The following is a 15222-nucleotide window of genomic DNA, read 5'->3' on the forward strand; positions in this document are numbered from 1 at the left end:
GAAAATAATTTCTAGGAGACAGCTGCTCTTCAAGATGGATTTTGTTGAAAGTTTTGGGGTAGAGATTCTGAAGGATAGACATAGTTTTGGGGCATTAGTTACACATGTGCTTTTGTTTTAAACCCAAAGAGATTTCTTTTGTGTTGTATGACATGAATTTCCCTATTGTCCCACTCATTCTGTAAAAGAGTAGTGACATCCTTGTTATAGCTTTATACATAAATGTCAAAGTGTTCTAATAAAGACGAAACAAGATGCAGCTGCTATTTTTTATTGTGTCATTTATCTACAGTATTTTTTATCAAGCAAAAAAAACCCTTACAATATAACATTACCAGGGGAAAACAGACAAAAGGAAAGTGATCACAAGAAGCGTAAATGTAAGGTAAATGTAAATCGTGAATATCATCTTGTCTTGTTCAAAGCTCTGATTAGGCAATTTATAACACAGGATATATACATTCTCTTTCAAGATTGATCTGTCTCTTCTGAAGAAACTGTTGTAGGTATGTTATCAAGAGCTCCAGCTTCTGCAAAAACAAACAAAAATGTATGTGTATACATCCACAAACACATGGGGTGGGGGGTGGAGAGGAAAACACAGGAGCTGAGCAATAAAATCAAGAATCGCCCAGTCATTTCAAAATAATGAATACAATAACAATAACAATATTTTTGATACTAATTCATATACAAGGTCAAATATTTTTTCTCTCTCATATTTTCCCTAGAAAATAAAGAAAAAACACATTTTTGTGGTTGACTTGCAAATACACATGGTTATAGACATTGCTCAAGACTTAAATGATAAGAACTTAAAAGAGTTCATGTTTCACACTACAACATCCCACATACAGTTGTTTCTTCTTGTTCTCAATAGGCTTCATCTGGGTACACATTCACCTCTGTAACATAGTGGCCCTGGGCTTAGGTGGGAGCCCTGTTCATAGCCACATTCAAACCATTAATCAATCATACTGCAGTGTAATATGCAGACATAGCAAAGGTCTCCCACTGAAATTAATAATAATAATAATAATGATAATAATAATAATAAACAACTTTGTTTCTACCCCGCCACCATCTCCCAAAAGGAACTTGGAGCGGCTTACATGCACTCATAATGAACAATACATATGGTGCATTAAATACAGATACATCGATATCAAAGGAAAACATACTTTACACCATCAATACATAAAACAATACCACAATAACATCAATCAACCCTAAAATAGACATCGATAAAACGTTATGGTAAATATAGACATAAAATGAATAACAACCAACCAGTCATATAAAGTGCTTTTGTTGAGAACCAATGGCTCTATACCTATTGGAAAGCTTGGTTAAAGAGCCAAGTTTTTAGGCTGGACCAAAAACATCGGAAGGTGGGGGCTAGCCTAATTTCCCTCGGGAGGGCGTTCCAGAGCCAGGGGGCCACCACCAAGAAGGCCTTCTTCTTTGTCCCCACCAACCGTACTTGTGAAGGTGGTGGGACTGAGAGGAGGGCCTCCCTGGTGGACCTCAGAGTCCACGCCAAGTCATAATAATTAATTGCAGTTATTCTCCTGTATAAACTACACTACACAGTATATAGATATATATTTGAGAACTAATGGAACCTTCAATATCAGAAGTTTTTATTTTTACAATCATATTACAGAAATTACATTTTTAATCAAGATCAGAGACAATGCATTGGTATGATTGCTTCCCCTCCCTCCCTCTCTCCCAAAATCTACACATATATGTATACATAAACACATTCACTTTTGAAGAGTGCCTACAACAATTGTTCCCCATTATACTATTTCTTCCCTCCATCCCTCCAAAAGAGACCTTTAACTAAAAGTTGTAGTAAGAAGTATGCCTGTTCAATATGCCGGACAGACTGCTATGCCCTCTTACAGGATCTGTGCTTCTCTTCCATTAGTCATCTATATTAAATCAATCCTCATTGGGGTGTTTTCTTGATTTGTCCCCCCTCCAAAATATGTTTATGTGTTTCTACAAACCCATGTATGCAGATGTGGAGTGATTTAAAGAAGGTATGAATGGTCAGATAGCTTGGACTTCCGTCGTCTTTTTGACGGGCAATATCTACTCGCACTGGATTGACGCTGGACTGACTGACTTCGATTCCGGATTATCCCTTCTGCTGACTATCGGTGAGACCTTTGGATTTCTATGACACAGACAGTGCAGGTAACAAAGAAAACTAGATAATTCAAGTGAAAAAGAGAAGTCTGCTTACCTTTAAGATGTAAGTAGGTCAAAAATTCAATAATTGTATGCATAATATTGGCATCAGTTAATGGTCTTCCAAAAAAACCTGGAAAATAGTCATACGGAATTACTGGATTTTGGTTACAATGAGAATATTAGGAGAGGGGAGGAAGATCCTACAATGATAGCATATGTAAATATTCCGATGGGGAGGAAAAACAGTAGCAGTGGCATCACTTTTTAAAAAGAGTCGTGTGCCTGGATGGCCCATGAGGTCTCTTCCAGCTCTATGATTCTATGATTCTACAAGTGAAAAAAAAAATTACTGGAACAAATATATATTTTTATATATAATTTGTATTTGTATATATTTGTACAAAAATATATTTGTAACAAATATAAAACAATCAATTTTAAAATCATGGTTTAAAAATATTTAGACTCTTCAGATATCAATGTCTCAGAAATTGTATTAAAACACCTACATGTGATTGTTTTCTGATTATCATAAATTCCATTAAATTCTTAGCGACAAAGACACATCAAAGGTTATGAGAACTATGCTGGTAGAAAGAAACCCTGAGATAGTAAGGGAGGAGGAACTTTACCCCTAAACATTACAGAAGCCTAAAACACTCCAGGTATAATCAGTAAGTACTAGAATTCTGGCCTCATTGTATTGAATTTCGTGACTCCTAATCTTGGCTACCTGAAACAAACTTGAAGAGTTTCAAAATGAGACTGGCAATAGTGAGCACATCATCCATCCACCAAATATGTAGTAATGCAGAGCTTAAATAGGCACAGAAAGATGTGAAATATCTCAAATAGACATGGTTAAGATTTCTCTTTGCCTTGCTGCACTTATTTATATAGTCGGCCCTTTGTATTAATGAATTCTGCATATGCAGATTCAACCATTCATCACTTGAAAGTAGTTTTTTAAAATTCAAAAAAACAAATCTTGATTTTGACATTTTATCTAAAGGACACTATTTTGCAACAGCATTATATATAACATGACTTTAAGATCCATGAATTTGGGTATCCATGGGGGTCCTGGAGCCAAACCTCAGCAAAGACCAAGGGCCTACAACATAGAAGATAAAACATTATGCTCAGCCTCCTCTCCCAATGCCTTTGGAAGGAAAAAAGGAGAGGCTTGCTCCAACACACTACAGATTTCTTTATGTAAAGATTTGGTATAACACCTTATCCATGGAGCCATGTCTTTTAGTCTTGCTCTAGGCCAGGGAACTGTGCACATGAGCTTTGAGAAAGAAAAGACGACTTTAAGAAGAAAATCCAGGAGAGCTTTCACAAATGCCTCGATATACACACCAGATGTGACTATCTGAATAAACTCTCCACTCAGTCAGCTTCATTGTGGGATGCTGATAAGGTTTTATATGAACAAAATTTAATGCTTGAATTAAGCTGGTATGATAAGTTTGAGGAAAGCATATGGAGTTTGGAGGGAAAATCTCCAAGCACCATCAGAAGGCAAAACAGTAGGCACTGTCTTCTATTTATCTTTGATTTACAAATGATTAGTAAGATTGGGAATTTAGAACATAAGGTGGTACTTATTCCAGGCTCATTATCAGAAGGGGAAAGTGCCAGTGTTCAGTGTCTTCTTCTCTTGGATGACAAACATTTACAAAAGCTTATGCCAAATAAAGTTTTCTAGTCTTTATTTGGCTTGCTTATGGGAGCTAATAGTAGCGGAAGGGACATTCCAGATACTATATCTTAAAATGGGGCGACACAAACCCTACATGAGTTGATTGTTTATTGATGCTGGAATATTTAGACTACCAAATAACTTGTTCCTTGGAGAATTTGGAGGAGAGGCTCTCTTTAGAAACCATAAAGGTGTTTTATGAGCAGCTTTTCAAATACAGTAAAGTCTCACTTATCCAAGACTCGCTTATCCAAGGTTCTGGATTATCCAAGGAATTTTTGTAGTCAATGTTTTCAATATATCATGATATTTTGGAGCTAAATTCATAAATACAGTAATTACAACTTAACATTGCTGCGTATTGAACTACTTTTTCTGTCAAATTTGTTGTATAACATGATGTTTTGGTGCTTAATTTGTAAAATCATAACCTAATTTGATGTTTAACACGCTTTTCCTTAATCCCTCCTTATTATCCAAGATATTCGCTTATACAAGGTTCTGCCGGCCTGTTTGGCTTGGATAAGTGAGACTCTACTGTATCACACACTAAAAGGAGACAATTTCCTTACCTGCTTTTATATTTTCTTCGGGCTGTATGTCACGTTTGCCAGCTAAACCATGCTTGTCATTAAAAACTCTGTCTATTGCATCTATTGATAAAATGAGAGAAGATTTCTTACCCTAGAATACATAGAGACTAATACATGTCACCACACCAAGTAAAAAGGGTTTTTGTTTTTAACAAGGACATCATGGACACTTGTGATGAAATGATGCACAGTGAACGCACCAACGACAACAAGAAAAGCATTTCACTGAAACTCTCACACCACCTTTAAACCAACACACCTGACTGATATACAATTACACCAGCACTAGCACATAGTCACATTGCATGATATTGTACTTTAACACCTGTTGTTTTAATGGCTCTGACCACTGGCTCAATCCAGTGAGAGAACTGAGTCATTTGCACTGAATTAAATAAAGGCATTGCCTGTACAATGTCTTGTTTGTCCATTCCTAAAAGGTCATGGGTTTTAAGGGGAACGTATTTTACTAGGATGCACAAATGTGCAGTCCTGGGCCCATTGTGTCCAATTCAGAAAATGGTGTAGTGTTGAATTTAAGGAGCACGCTGTCGGATAGTTTGCATTGACAGCAAACTAAGTTAGTTTACACGAATAACCTACGAAAGCCATCTTACATTCCCCAGGTGGCTCTTCTTTCCCCCTTGTACTGGGCATTTCCTTGAGGAGCTGTTCAATACGACCTGAAACAGATGATGGCTATTATCCAACCTTAGAGAAAACGGAATTTGATAAGTAGGTCTCCTTCGCATGGTTTGGATATTTGACTGTACACACAGTCTCTTCGGTCACAATCCACTTGAAGTTATACATACAGAACACTGAAAACATTCAAAATAGATGTATTTGGATGTTTTGTTCTTAATACATGTTACTTTGATTTTTATAAGCAAGGACTTCTCCCATTTTAAGCCCCTAAAATTATTTCTATGCTATATGATTACCATAACTAAAATACTTACTGAACAGCCGTTCCGAATACGTCTTTAGCATATGTGAGGTTTAATTCTCTGAATTTTATTTAAATAAGTACAGTTTAGTTAAGCATTTGAATAGGTGCAATTTATTAAAGGATATATACATAGGGAAGTCTATTATGACATTTTCTTATTGGTAACCTGAACTTTAAACAAAGATTATTTTTAAGAAACCATTAAAGATTGCTTCTTCAAATATGTTCCACTTCAGAACCGATGGTAATACATTGGTCTATTCATGAGATGTTACATATGTGAGAATAGCTAAATGCATCCGAATTCATTGATAGGGCAGCTATGGAGGACAGAGAGCTGTTTTCCTCCACCACCAGTTTTTTAGACCACAGTCAATATCTCAGAAGTACCCCAGAAAGAATCCCCCAGTGCCAGTTAAGGGGTTCAAAAAGTAGGAATGTGGCACAGATGCATTTTATCCTCATATGCAATGACAAAACGGTGAGCAAACTAGCATAATGCAAAGGAAATATTCTGACAGAAAAACAAATGGCATTTCTGTACAGAAATCCTGTTTTCTGAGTTGAAAAAAGGTTTCCCATGCAGGAAACGCGAGGGGGGGGGGGGTTGCACAGAAAACCCATTTCCAGTCTAGAAACCAGGCTTTTGTACTCCAAAAACAAGTTTTTTCTCTGCAGAATAATTCCTCTGTAATACTTTAGGATGTTCAGACATGAGGAGAAAATAGTGCAACACTTTCATTGGTCTGTTATTATTTTCCATAAGAATTCTTGACATTCAGAAAACCTTTTTTTGACCCAACTTAATAATTGTAAATATTTTTTCCATTCCTAGTGTATGGGTATGGGTGTCATTTGTTATAATTATCCAAATGCTAGTTTGATTCACTGCTGAATGATATGTAATAGGTCCTTTTTCCAGCTGGGCTATGGGAACATCGCTTTCCCAGGAAATGGCCATTACTTCTGACATAGTTTGTATTGCTCCAGGGGAGTAGCCACTCTTTTCTTAAGCAGAGTTCACAGCAGCCAGTACTACTGGGAGAATCTGTCTGGAAAAGTTTCTTGCAAAATTGATTATGTCATTTCTGATTAACCCCATGAAAGAATGAGAAAGTGAAAGAGCATCTCCCCACTAAACTCATCTCATTTGATTATTGAAACTAGAGGTGATTTCCTGCAGAAATGACTAGAGGAAAGCTTTGTCAAGTTCATGTCTATACTGTGTTCCTGATATAAAAGCAGTCATGTGCTCTGTTGAACTGAAGTGATACTATACAGAACAATTCTTAAATATTTGTAAATTCTTCTTTCACCTCTGTTGGAAGTTGAGCTGTAATTTAAAAGTGTATGTGTGTGTAATGCTTTATGAATTTGGTCAACTCCTTGCAGAACTTGTTGGAATTTAAACCACAAGAAGCCCTTTGCAGAGATATTGTTTTTTCCAACTGGGGATTGCAAAAGAATACACTAAGTAATTCACAGGAGCATTGTTATATAGTGTCACAAGTTATGCTTCTAAACCAGAGACAGTAGAATTTTAGCTGTTCATATCTGAAATGATTAATAAAAATTATGATAAACCAGCACTCAACAGAATGAACTGTCACCTGGTGGAAAACAGGGGAGCAACGTTGTCCGGAAATATTCCCCAGATACCCAGGAAATAATAAGTGAGTGAATAGTTTCAACCTCAGAGAAATATGCTATCATGAAAACACCTTGAATCTTGTATTTTTCCAGGTAGGGTTTTCACATCTAAATTCAGCCTCCTCTCCAGATCAGTTTGCCTTTAATCTTGACAAATTCTAAATGGCTGGATCATGTATGGTAACTGTTTTTCTTATAGTTAAGCACACATGCCTACATAAAACAATATCCATGAGACTATATTGCAAAAGTCTCATATCAGTACTTTCAGTGGAACTCAACAGCAAATATTCTATAGTGTTGTACAGAATGGTCTTATGGATGTCTCCCTCTTTAGATAGCCATATATTTTCTTCACCAACTGCAAAATGTGACAAACACGGTCCCATTGGATTTGATTGCCTTCCAACCAAAAGAGACTATGACCTCAAAATCTGGTCTTGATAGCACCATTAACACCTGAAATGGGTATGTTCTAAAACACACGATTCATACTATTAAATAGCAGAAAACAAAGCAAATGAAAACAGAAGCAGATTCACTCCGAAGCAGAAAAAACCTTGTTTTTGAGAATTATATTTCTCCTGTATATGAAATGTAATGAATGATTCCAGGAAAGTTGATAAACGTGTCCAGAGAGATATCAGTACGTATGTTTAATGTATCTGGGTATGGTGTTGCTTTAGAACTGAAAAATGACCTTTCAGATGAAATTGGTTTACTCTCAGAATTCAAGTGTGGTAATAGAATAATTGTTCTTTCAGAGTACTCCACTGTAAGTAGGTTAAAATAAATATGAGAGGCCAGTAACTGAGTGATTTAGTATTTACTATCTTCCACAGTTGCCAATGAGAGTTAGTATGAGATATTATAAATAACATTATGCATTTCTAGAGCACTCCAGCTCATATCAAAGAGCTCTGGAAACACTCTGTTATTTCAGATTATATTCAATAATATAAAACACATAAACTTACGTGGGCCAAGTAGATAGCCAGCGCTATTCATAGTCCATCCTCTTTTCTCTTTAGCCTTATAAAGGGAACATTGTGAACAATTATTATTGCATTTGCTATATAATTTTAAAAGATATAAACAGCAGCTAAGGAAGTGAAACAATGTCATAATATACATGTATAAAGTTGTGGTTTTATGTGTCATTTATAAACTCTCCCTATTTCTAATCCTATGCTCAAAGTCCCACAATCAGCATAGGCATTTATTGTGTTGTTTGGCTATTTTGGAAGTAGTAGATTAAAAAAATGAACCTTTCCAAAAGTTCCCATTCTTCCTTGACCTAGTAGTAGTAGTAGTAGTAGTAGTAGTAGTATAATCCATCTAATAATCATATCGTTTGCAATATTCCCAGTACCACTGAACTGTAAAATTGAATTTTCAGTAAAATGTGTACATTATAATAGCTGAAGTAAATCAACACATTTTTGAAGCATAATTTTTGTTGTTTAAGCTATTCAGAAGTGACTCTCTTGATTTCAATTGGATTGAAATCCCATTACTGTATTTCTAGAATTGAAGCGTGTTTAAAAGTCAGAACTGGCCTCAACTTGCAATTACTGAATGTGGAAAAGTTACTTTGAGGACAACAGCTTCCAGGATCCTCAAGGCAGCAGGGTAAGCTCTAGTTAGAAAAGAGTAACTCCCCAAGCTCTATTAAGTTAACTTCTTATTAGGAAGCATTTTAATTTTTGTTTGCTGTCAAATTGTCAAAAGATTTACACTATTTTTTGTTCAAAGACATCGCCATATTAATCTGGATCAATACCGAATGGAATCTTGTAGCATCTTTGAAACTGAGGATGAAGTTGGTAGCTTACTAGTACGTTTTTGTAGACTCAGGTTGTGCATCAAGTGAAATATACAATGTTAAATGTTTCTCCTGTACAATAAACTACTTATTTACCACCTGCCTAGGTAATATCGTCGTTGCATGGTGTTTCCATTGTTTTTAACAATTTTTATTTATTTGCGTTAATGTAATTTTAACTGACTTGTTTTAATAATTGTATGTTTAATACTATTTTGATTATTTACATATTGCATTGTATTGTTTGAAAGGTTGTGAGTGGGTTTGGGTCCTGATCCAGAGAAAAAAGCATGTACACACAAATATATTATTATTAATAATATTAACAATATCAGAAAGAGAGAACTAGATAAGATTGCCACAAACCACCATGGAGCCTCTAAGTACTCATCTGATTTTTATGACAGAAATTCATCCATAATTTGAAATTATTTTGGATTGCTGTGAGTTTTTCAGGCTTGTATGGGAAACATTATCCAGAAACATTTTCTCCTAACGTTTTGCCCACATCTATGCCAGGTACCCTCAGAGGTTGTGAGGTCTGTTGAAAACTAGGCAAGTGAGGTTTACATATCTGTGGAATCATGTCTAGGGTGGGAGTTTCTCCCACCTCACTTGCCTAGTTTCCAACAGACCTCATGTCCTCTGAGGATGCCTGCCATAGATGTGGGCAAAACATTAGGAGAGAATGCTTCTGGAAGATGGCCATGCAGCCCAGAAAACTCACAGCAACCCAGTGATTCCGAACATGAAAGCCTTTGACAATACAATCAAATGATTTTATTTTTGTAAGAACTTGATAATAACTTTGTTTAATGTCTTTTGTACTATTTCTGTTATCCTGAACGTTATATTCTGTACTTTTTTGTCCTTTTTCACAGCTATTGTCTAGTGTAAGAAACATATTATATCTTGATATTAGAAAAAAGTAATACCGTATTTCTTCAATTGTAAAATGCCATCGGCTGTAAGACACACCCTAATTTCAGTACTATCACCACCAGCAGCAATTCTAAGAGGCATCCCATTTTTAGATATGTTTATATAAGAAGAAAGTGTGTCTTAGAACCAAAGAAAAATAATAACAACAACATGAAACCAAACACCCATTCTGTCAAATCAGATGCTATATGTTGATTCTTGTACTCACAGGTAGAAAAATAAGCAAACACCAGATATGGAAATGAGTACTTACAGATAAAACCAGCCCGAAACTCTCAGAAAGGGCAAAGCTAAAGATTAAGGAGACGAACAGGAGGCTACTCCACCTCTGCATCTGAAAGCAGATCAAAACCCATTTAATGCCCAGTTGCCTCTCTGTGTTCTTTCCCTCCCCATTTTCCTCCTCCATTTTTAGGAGAGGGTAGAGATTAAGGAAGGCGTGAGCAAACTTTGGCCTTCCAGGTGTTTTGGACTTCAACTTGCACAATTCCAAACAGCCTACCGGCTGTTTGGAATTGTGCAAGTAGAAGTCCAAAACACCTGGAAGGCCAAAGTTGGCCCATGCCTGCATTGGGGTATACAGTAGAGTCTCACTTATCCAACATAAACGGGCCAGCAGAACGTTGGATAAGTGAATATGTTGGATAATAAGGAGAGATTAAGAAAAAGCCTATTAAACATCAAAATAGGTTAATATTTTTACAAATTAAGCACCAAAACATCATGTTATACAACAAATTTGACAGAAAAAGTAGTTCATTACACATTAATGCTATGTAGTAATGACTGTATTTACGAATTTATCACCAAAATATCACAATGCATTGAAAACATTGACTACAAAAATGCGTTGGATAATCCAGAATGTTGGATAAGTGAGTGTTGGATAAGTGAGACTCTACTGTATATATTTTTTCCTCATGGGGACAAGGAGGGGAGGAAACAGCTTAAGAAATGAACTGGAGTTACTGGAGTTCTGGGTGCAAAAAAACCGGTGCCAAACTGCATTGATTACACAGTGCAGGTGCCGCCTGTAAACGCAAAGAGAGGGGGGAATGGGTTGCTGTGAGTTTTCCGGGCTGTGTGTCCATGTTCCAGAAGCATTATCTCCTGACTCTTCGCCCACATCTATGGCAGGCATCCTCAGAGGATGTGAGGTCTGTTGGAAACTCTGAAATCAGGACAGTAAATAATGAACAACACTCAAAAACTGGGGAATTTCAGACAAGAAACCATCAGGGACAGCTAACCACCTCCCAACAAAGTAGGAAGCAGCCAAGCTTTGAAGCTGCAAGGCTGTTCAATGCTAATCAAGGTGATCAATTGCAACATTCACACGTGCCTCAAGCAGACAGAAGTTCTTTCTCCCACCTTGGTCATTCCACAGATATATAAACCCCACTTGTCTAGTTTCAAACAAACCTCACAACCGCTGAGGATGCCTGGGCGAAACGTCAGGAGAGAATGCTTCTGGGACATGGCCGTACAGCGCGGGAAACTCACAGCAACCCAGTGATTCCCAGAGGGGGAAAGATGTACCTTGGAGAGCGAAGGCTGGGCCCTGAGAGGCGCTCCTCGCTGGACTCGGCTGGAAAGAGAGCGCGGTAGATGGGGCGGCGGCGGCGGTCCTCGGCGGGTCTCTCGCGGTCTCTGTTCACTGCATGCCTTTCAGGGCGGCGAGGCGGGGAAGTGGCAGCCCAGCCTCGCCTTTCCCCGCGTATTTATGGAGCCCGGGCTGGCCTCTCCTTCCCCCCGGGAGAAGCAAGGGGCGAGAGCCGCCCACGGCCTCAAAGTGGCTCAGGCAGGGCATGAGGAAGGGCACACACACAGAAAGGAAAAAAAGACGAAAATGAGCGCGATTCAATTAGCGGCGGGCAAGATGTGGGCTGCAGATGGAGAACAGGCGGAGCAATTACCTTTCATTACGCGGAGAGGGAGGGAGAGCGCCTCCCGCCTTCCTCCCCTTCGTTGCAACTTCAGAACTTCTTCTTCTTCTTTGTTGTTGTTGTTTTGGGGAGGAGGGAGGCACCTGGGCCTCCCCGGACGAGGCGTTTTCCTCCCGTTATTATGGCTCTTATGGTACTCCTTCGACTTGTCAGTGGCGATTTACTTTTCTTCTTGCCTCAGGGCGCAGGGAGGATTTCCAGGCGCCTCTCTCAGAAGATGCTTCATGCTTTTCTCAGGTGCTACACAGGCTTCCTTATTAGAAATCATTATTTCAAATCAGCCAAGTAGTTAACACACCCAGTTTGATTATTAAGACAGAAAATGGGTTGCTGTGAGTTTTCCGGGCTGTGTGGCCATGTTCCAGAAGCATTCCCTCCTGACGTTTCGCACACATCTATGGCAGGCATCCTCAGAGGTGTGAGGTCTGTTGGAAACTAGGAAAAGTGGGGTTTATCAATCTGTGGAAATAACTCTTGTCTGCTTGAGGCAAGTTTGAATGGTGCAATTGGCCACCTTGATTAGCATTGAATGGCCTTACAGATTCAAAGCCTGGCTGTTTCTTGCCTGAGGGAATTCTTTGGTTGGGAGGTGTTAGCTGGCCCTGATTGTTTCCTGTCTATAATTCCTCTGTCTTCTGAGTGCTGTTCTTTATTTACTGTCCTGATTTTAGAGTTTTTTAAAATACTGGTAGCCAAATATTGTTGCTATGGCTGACTTTTCTGGTTGAATTAGTCTGTAGTGGCTTTCATGTTCACCTCTGCAGGAGTCTACCGTATGCCATGCAGCTGTGGACAAGTCTCCATAGGGACCACCAAACACAGCAGCATTGCCCAAACACGAATCATGGAACAGGAAAGGCACTGCAGGCTAACTCAACCAGAGAAGTCAACCATAGTAGAGCACTTGATGAGCCAACCGTGGACACAGCATATTATTTGAGAACACAGAAATGCTGGGCCACGCTAACAATTACCATGTCAGGCTGCACAGAGAATACATTGAAATCCACAAGCATATGGAAAATTTCAACAGAAAGGAGGAAACCGTGAAAATGAAAAAACCTGGCTACCAGTATTTTAAAAAACTCTAAAATCAGGACAGTAAATAAAGAACAACATTCAGAAAACAGGGGAATTCCAGACAAGGAACAATCAGGGCCAGTTAACATCTCCTGACAAAGGATTCCCTTAGGCAAGAAGCAGTCAGGCTTTGAATCTGCAAGGCCATTAAATGCTAATCAAGATGGCTAAGTGCAACATTCCTACTTGCCTCAAGCAGACAAAAGTTCTTTCTCCGACCCTGGACATTCCACAAATATGTAAACCTCACCTGTATAGTTTCCAACAGACCTCACAACCTCTGAGGATGCCTGCCATAGATGTGGGTGAAACGTTAGGAGAGAATACTTCTGGAATATGGCCATACAGCCCAGAAAACTCACATCAACCCAGTGATTCTGGCCACAAAAGCCTTCAACAACTCAAGACAGAAAATCATTTTGTGTTGTTTCCTGCTTTGGATATTGAGTAGCCTTATCACAAACATGCAATCTATCCAGAATGAATGTTCTTTGAAGGCAAGAGTAGTAAGGGGTGCATCTACACTAGTGAATTAATGCAGTTTCACAGCACTTTAACTCATCTGGCTCAATGTTGTAGGATTTGGTGAAACATTCTTTGGCAGAGAAGACTAAAGACTCTAAAAAAACCTCCCAGGATTACATAGCATAGAACCACAGCAATTTTACAATGGCGTCAAACTGCATTTATTCCATGGTGTAAATGCACCCTAAGAGTATTGGATATCTTCACTAGAGTTTTACTTTTAGATCTTTAACTTTCTCTGCTTCAACAGACTACTGTCACCTTCACCCTTCAAAGATGCAGTTTTAAACCCAAACAGGCAACAGTTAGCCACTTCTTGGTGTAAAGAGAAAAATATTTATTTTAGAAAAATTAAGTAAAAGGTGAGGGAACAGAATGGGAAAAGGGACATGGGCCCAAGAGTGCCAACAGAAGCTGAAACAGCTTTTATAGGTATACTAGCTGTGCCCGGCCACGCGTTGCTGTGGCGAAGTCTGGTGGTATGGGAGATAAAGTATTGAGGAATTGGTGGTAGTTAAGGTAAAGGGTAACCGTTTTCCCCTGACGTTAAGTCCAGTCATGTCTGACTCTGGGGGTTGGTGCTCATCTCCATTTCTAAGCCGAAGAGCCGGCGTTGTCCGTAGACTCCTCCAACGTCATGTGGGATGACTGCATGGAGTGGCGTTACCTTCCCGCCAGAACAGTACCTATTGATGCACTCACATTTGGATGTTTTTGAACTTCTGGGTTGGCAGAAGCTGGGGCTAACAGTCGGGGCTCTCTCCGCTCCCCCAATTCAAACCTGCGGCCTTTCGGTCCAGAAGTTCAGCAGCTCAGCGCTTTAACACGCTGCACCATCAGGGGATATTATTTCCTAAAGGTTGTGAATATACAATGCTGCAATTAGGAAAAATGATTAGGATGTAATGGCCTTGCAGCTTTAAAGCCTGGCTGTTTCCTCCCTGAGTGAATTTTTTGTTGGGAGGTGTTTGCTGGCCCTGATTGTTTCCTGTCTGGAATTCCCTTGTTTTCAGAGTGGTGTTGTTTGCGATATTTTATGTGCTTCTACTGTCTGTGGCCCTGAGAAAACAGAGGATTTGCCAGACTTTGATGATGGGAATACTTTGTTAGGAGGTGTTAGCTGGCCCTGATTGTTTCCTGTGTGGAATTCCCCTGTTTATTTACTGTCCTGGTTTTAGAGATTATATGGTTCTGTATTATTCTATCCCAGCAATTATTTCATATTAAAGTAGAATCTCACTTATCCAAGATTCGCTTATACAATGTTCTGGATTATCCAATGCAGTCTGCCTTTTCATAATTAATGTTTTTGTAGTCAGTGTTTTAAATTCATTGTGATATTTTACTGGTAAATTTGTAAATACAGTACAGTAGAGTCTCACTTATCCAACATAAACGGGCCGGCAAAACGTTGGATAAGCGAATATGTTGGATAATAAGGAGGGATTAAGGATAACCCTATTAAACATCAAATTAAGTTATGATTTTACAAATTAAGCACAAAACATGTTAGACAACAAATTTGGCAGAAAAAGTAGTTCAATACACAGTAATGCTATGTAGTCATTACTGTATTTATGAATTTAGCAGCAAAATATCAATGAAAGCATTGACTACAAAAATGCGTTGGATAATCCAGATAGTTGGATAAGCGAGTGTTGGATAAGTGAGACTCTACTGTAATTACTACATAGCATTACTGCGCATGGAACTACTTTTTCTGTCAAATTTGTTGTATAATATGATGTTTTGGTGCTTAATTTGTTTAATCGGCTTTTCCTGAATCCCTTCTTTTT

At 38.5% G+C, this 15222-nt stretch overlaps 1 protein-coding gene across 2 annotated transcripts; it reads right to left on the minus strand.

Moving 5' to 3' along the window:
• Positions 1–255: 255 nt before the first annotated feature.
• On the minus strand, positions 256–11684 carry gal (galanin and GMAP prepropeptide). Of its 2 annotated transcripts, XM_008108724.3 has the most exons (7): positions 11415–11684; positions 10129–10209; positions 8086–8140; positions 5124–5189; positions 4486–4566; positions 2258–2335; positions 256–530 (listed from the first exon to the last, which is right to left on the minus strand). In XM_008108724.3, the coding sequence occupies exons 2-7, from the start codon at positions 10207–10209 to the stop codon at positions 469–471; spliced, it is 423 nt and encodes a 140-aa protein (XP_008106931.2). In that variant the 5' UTR covers positions 11415–11684; the 3' UTR covers positions 256–468. The 2 variants fall into 2 exon arrangements, with proteins under 2 accessions (XP_008106931.2, XP_008106933.2); XM_008108726.3 differs by lacking the exon at positions 5124–5189 and having other exon boundaries at positions 11415–11672.
• Positions 11685–15222: the final 3538 nt, after the last annotated feature.

This window comes from Anolis carolinensis, chromosome 1, assembly GCF_035594765.1.
Source record: "Anolis carolinensis isolate JA03-04 chromosome 1, rAnoCar3.1.pri, whole genome shotgun sequence".
Lineage (NCBI taxonomy): Eukaryota > Metazoa > Chordata > Lepidosauria > Squamata > Dactyloidae > Anolis > Anolis carolinensis.

Coding starts and splice junctions, on each gene's coding strand:
- gal (XM_008108724.3), bottom strand. CDS start 10,209: ATGCAGAGGTGGAGTAGCCTCCTGTTCGTCTCCTTAATCTTTAGCTTT. Junction 5,190..8,085: donor TGGCTATCTACTTGGCCCAC/GTAAGTTTATGT, acceptor CATCTGTTTCAG/GTCGTATTGAACAGCTCCTC. Junction 2,336..4,485: donor CGAAGAAAATATAAAAGCAG/GTAAGGAAATTG, acceptor ACTATTTTCCAG/GTTTTTTTGGAAGACCATTA.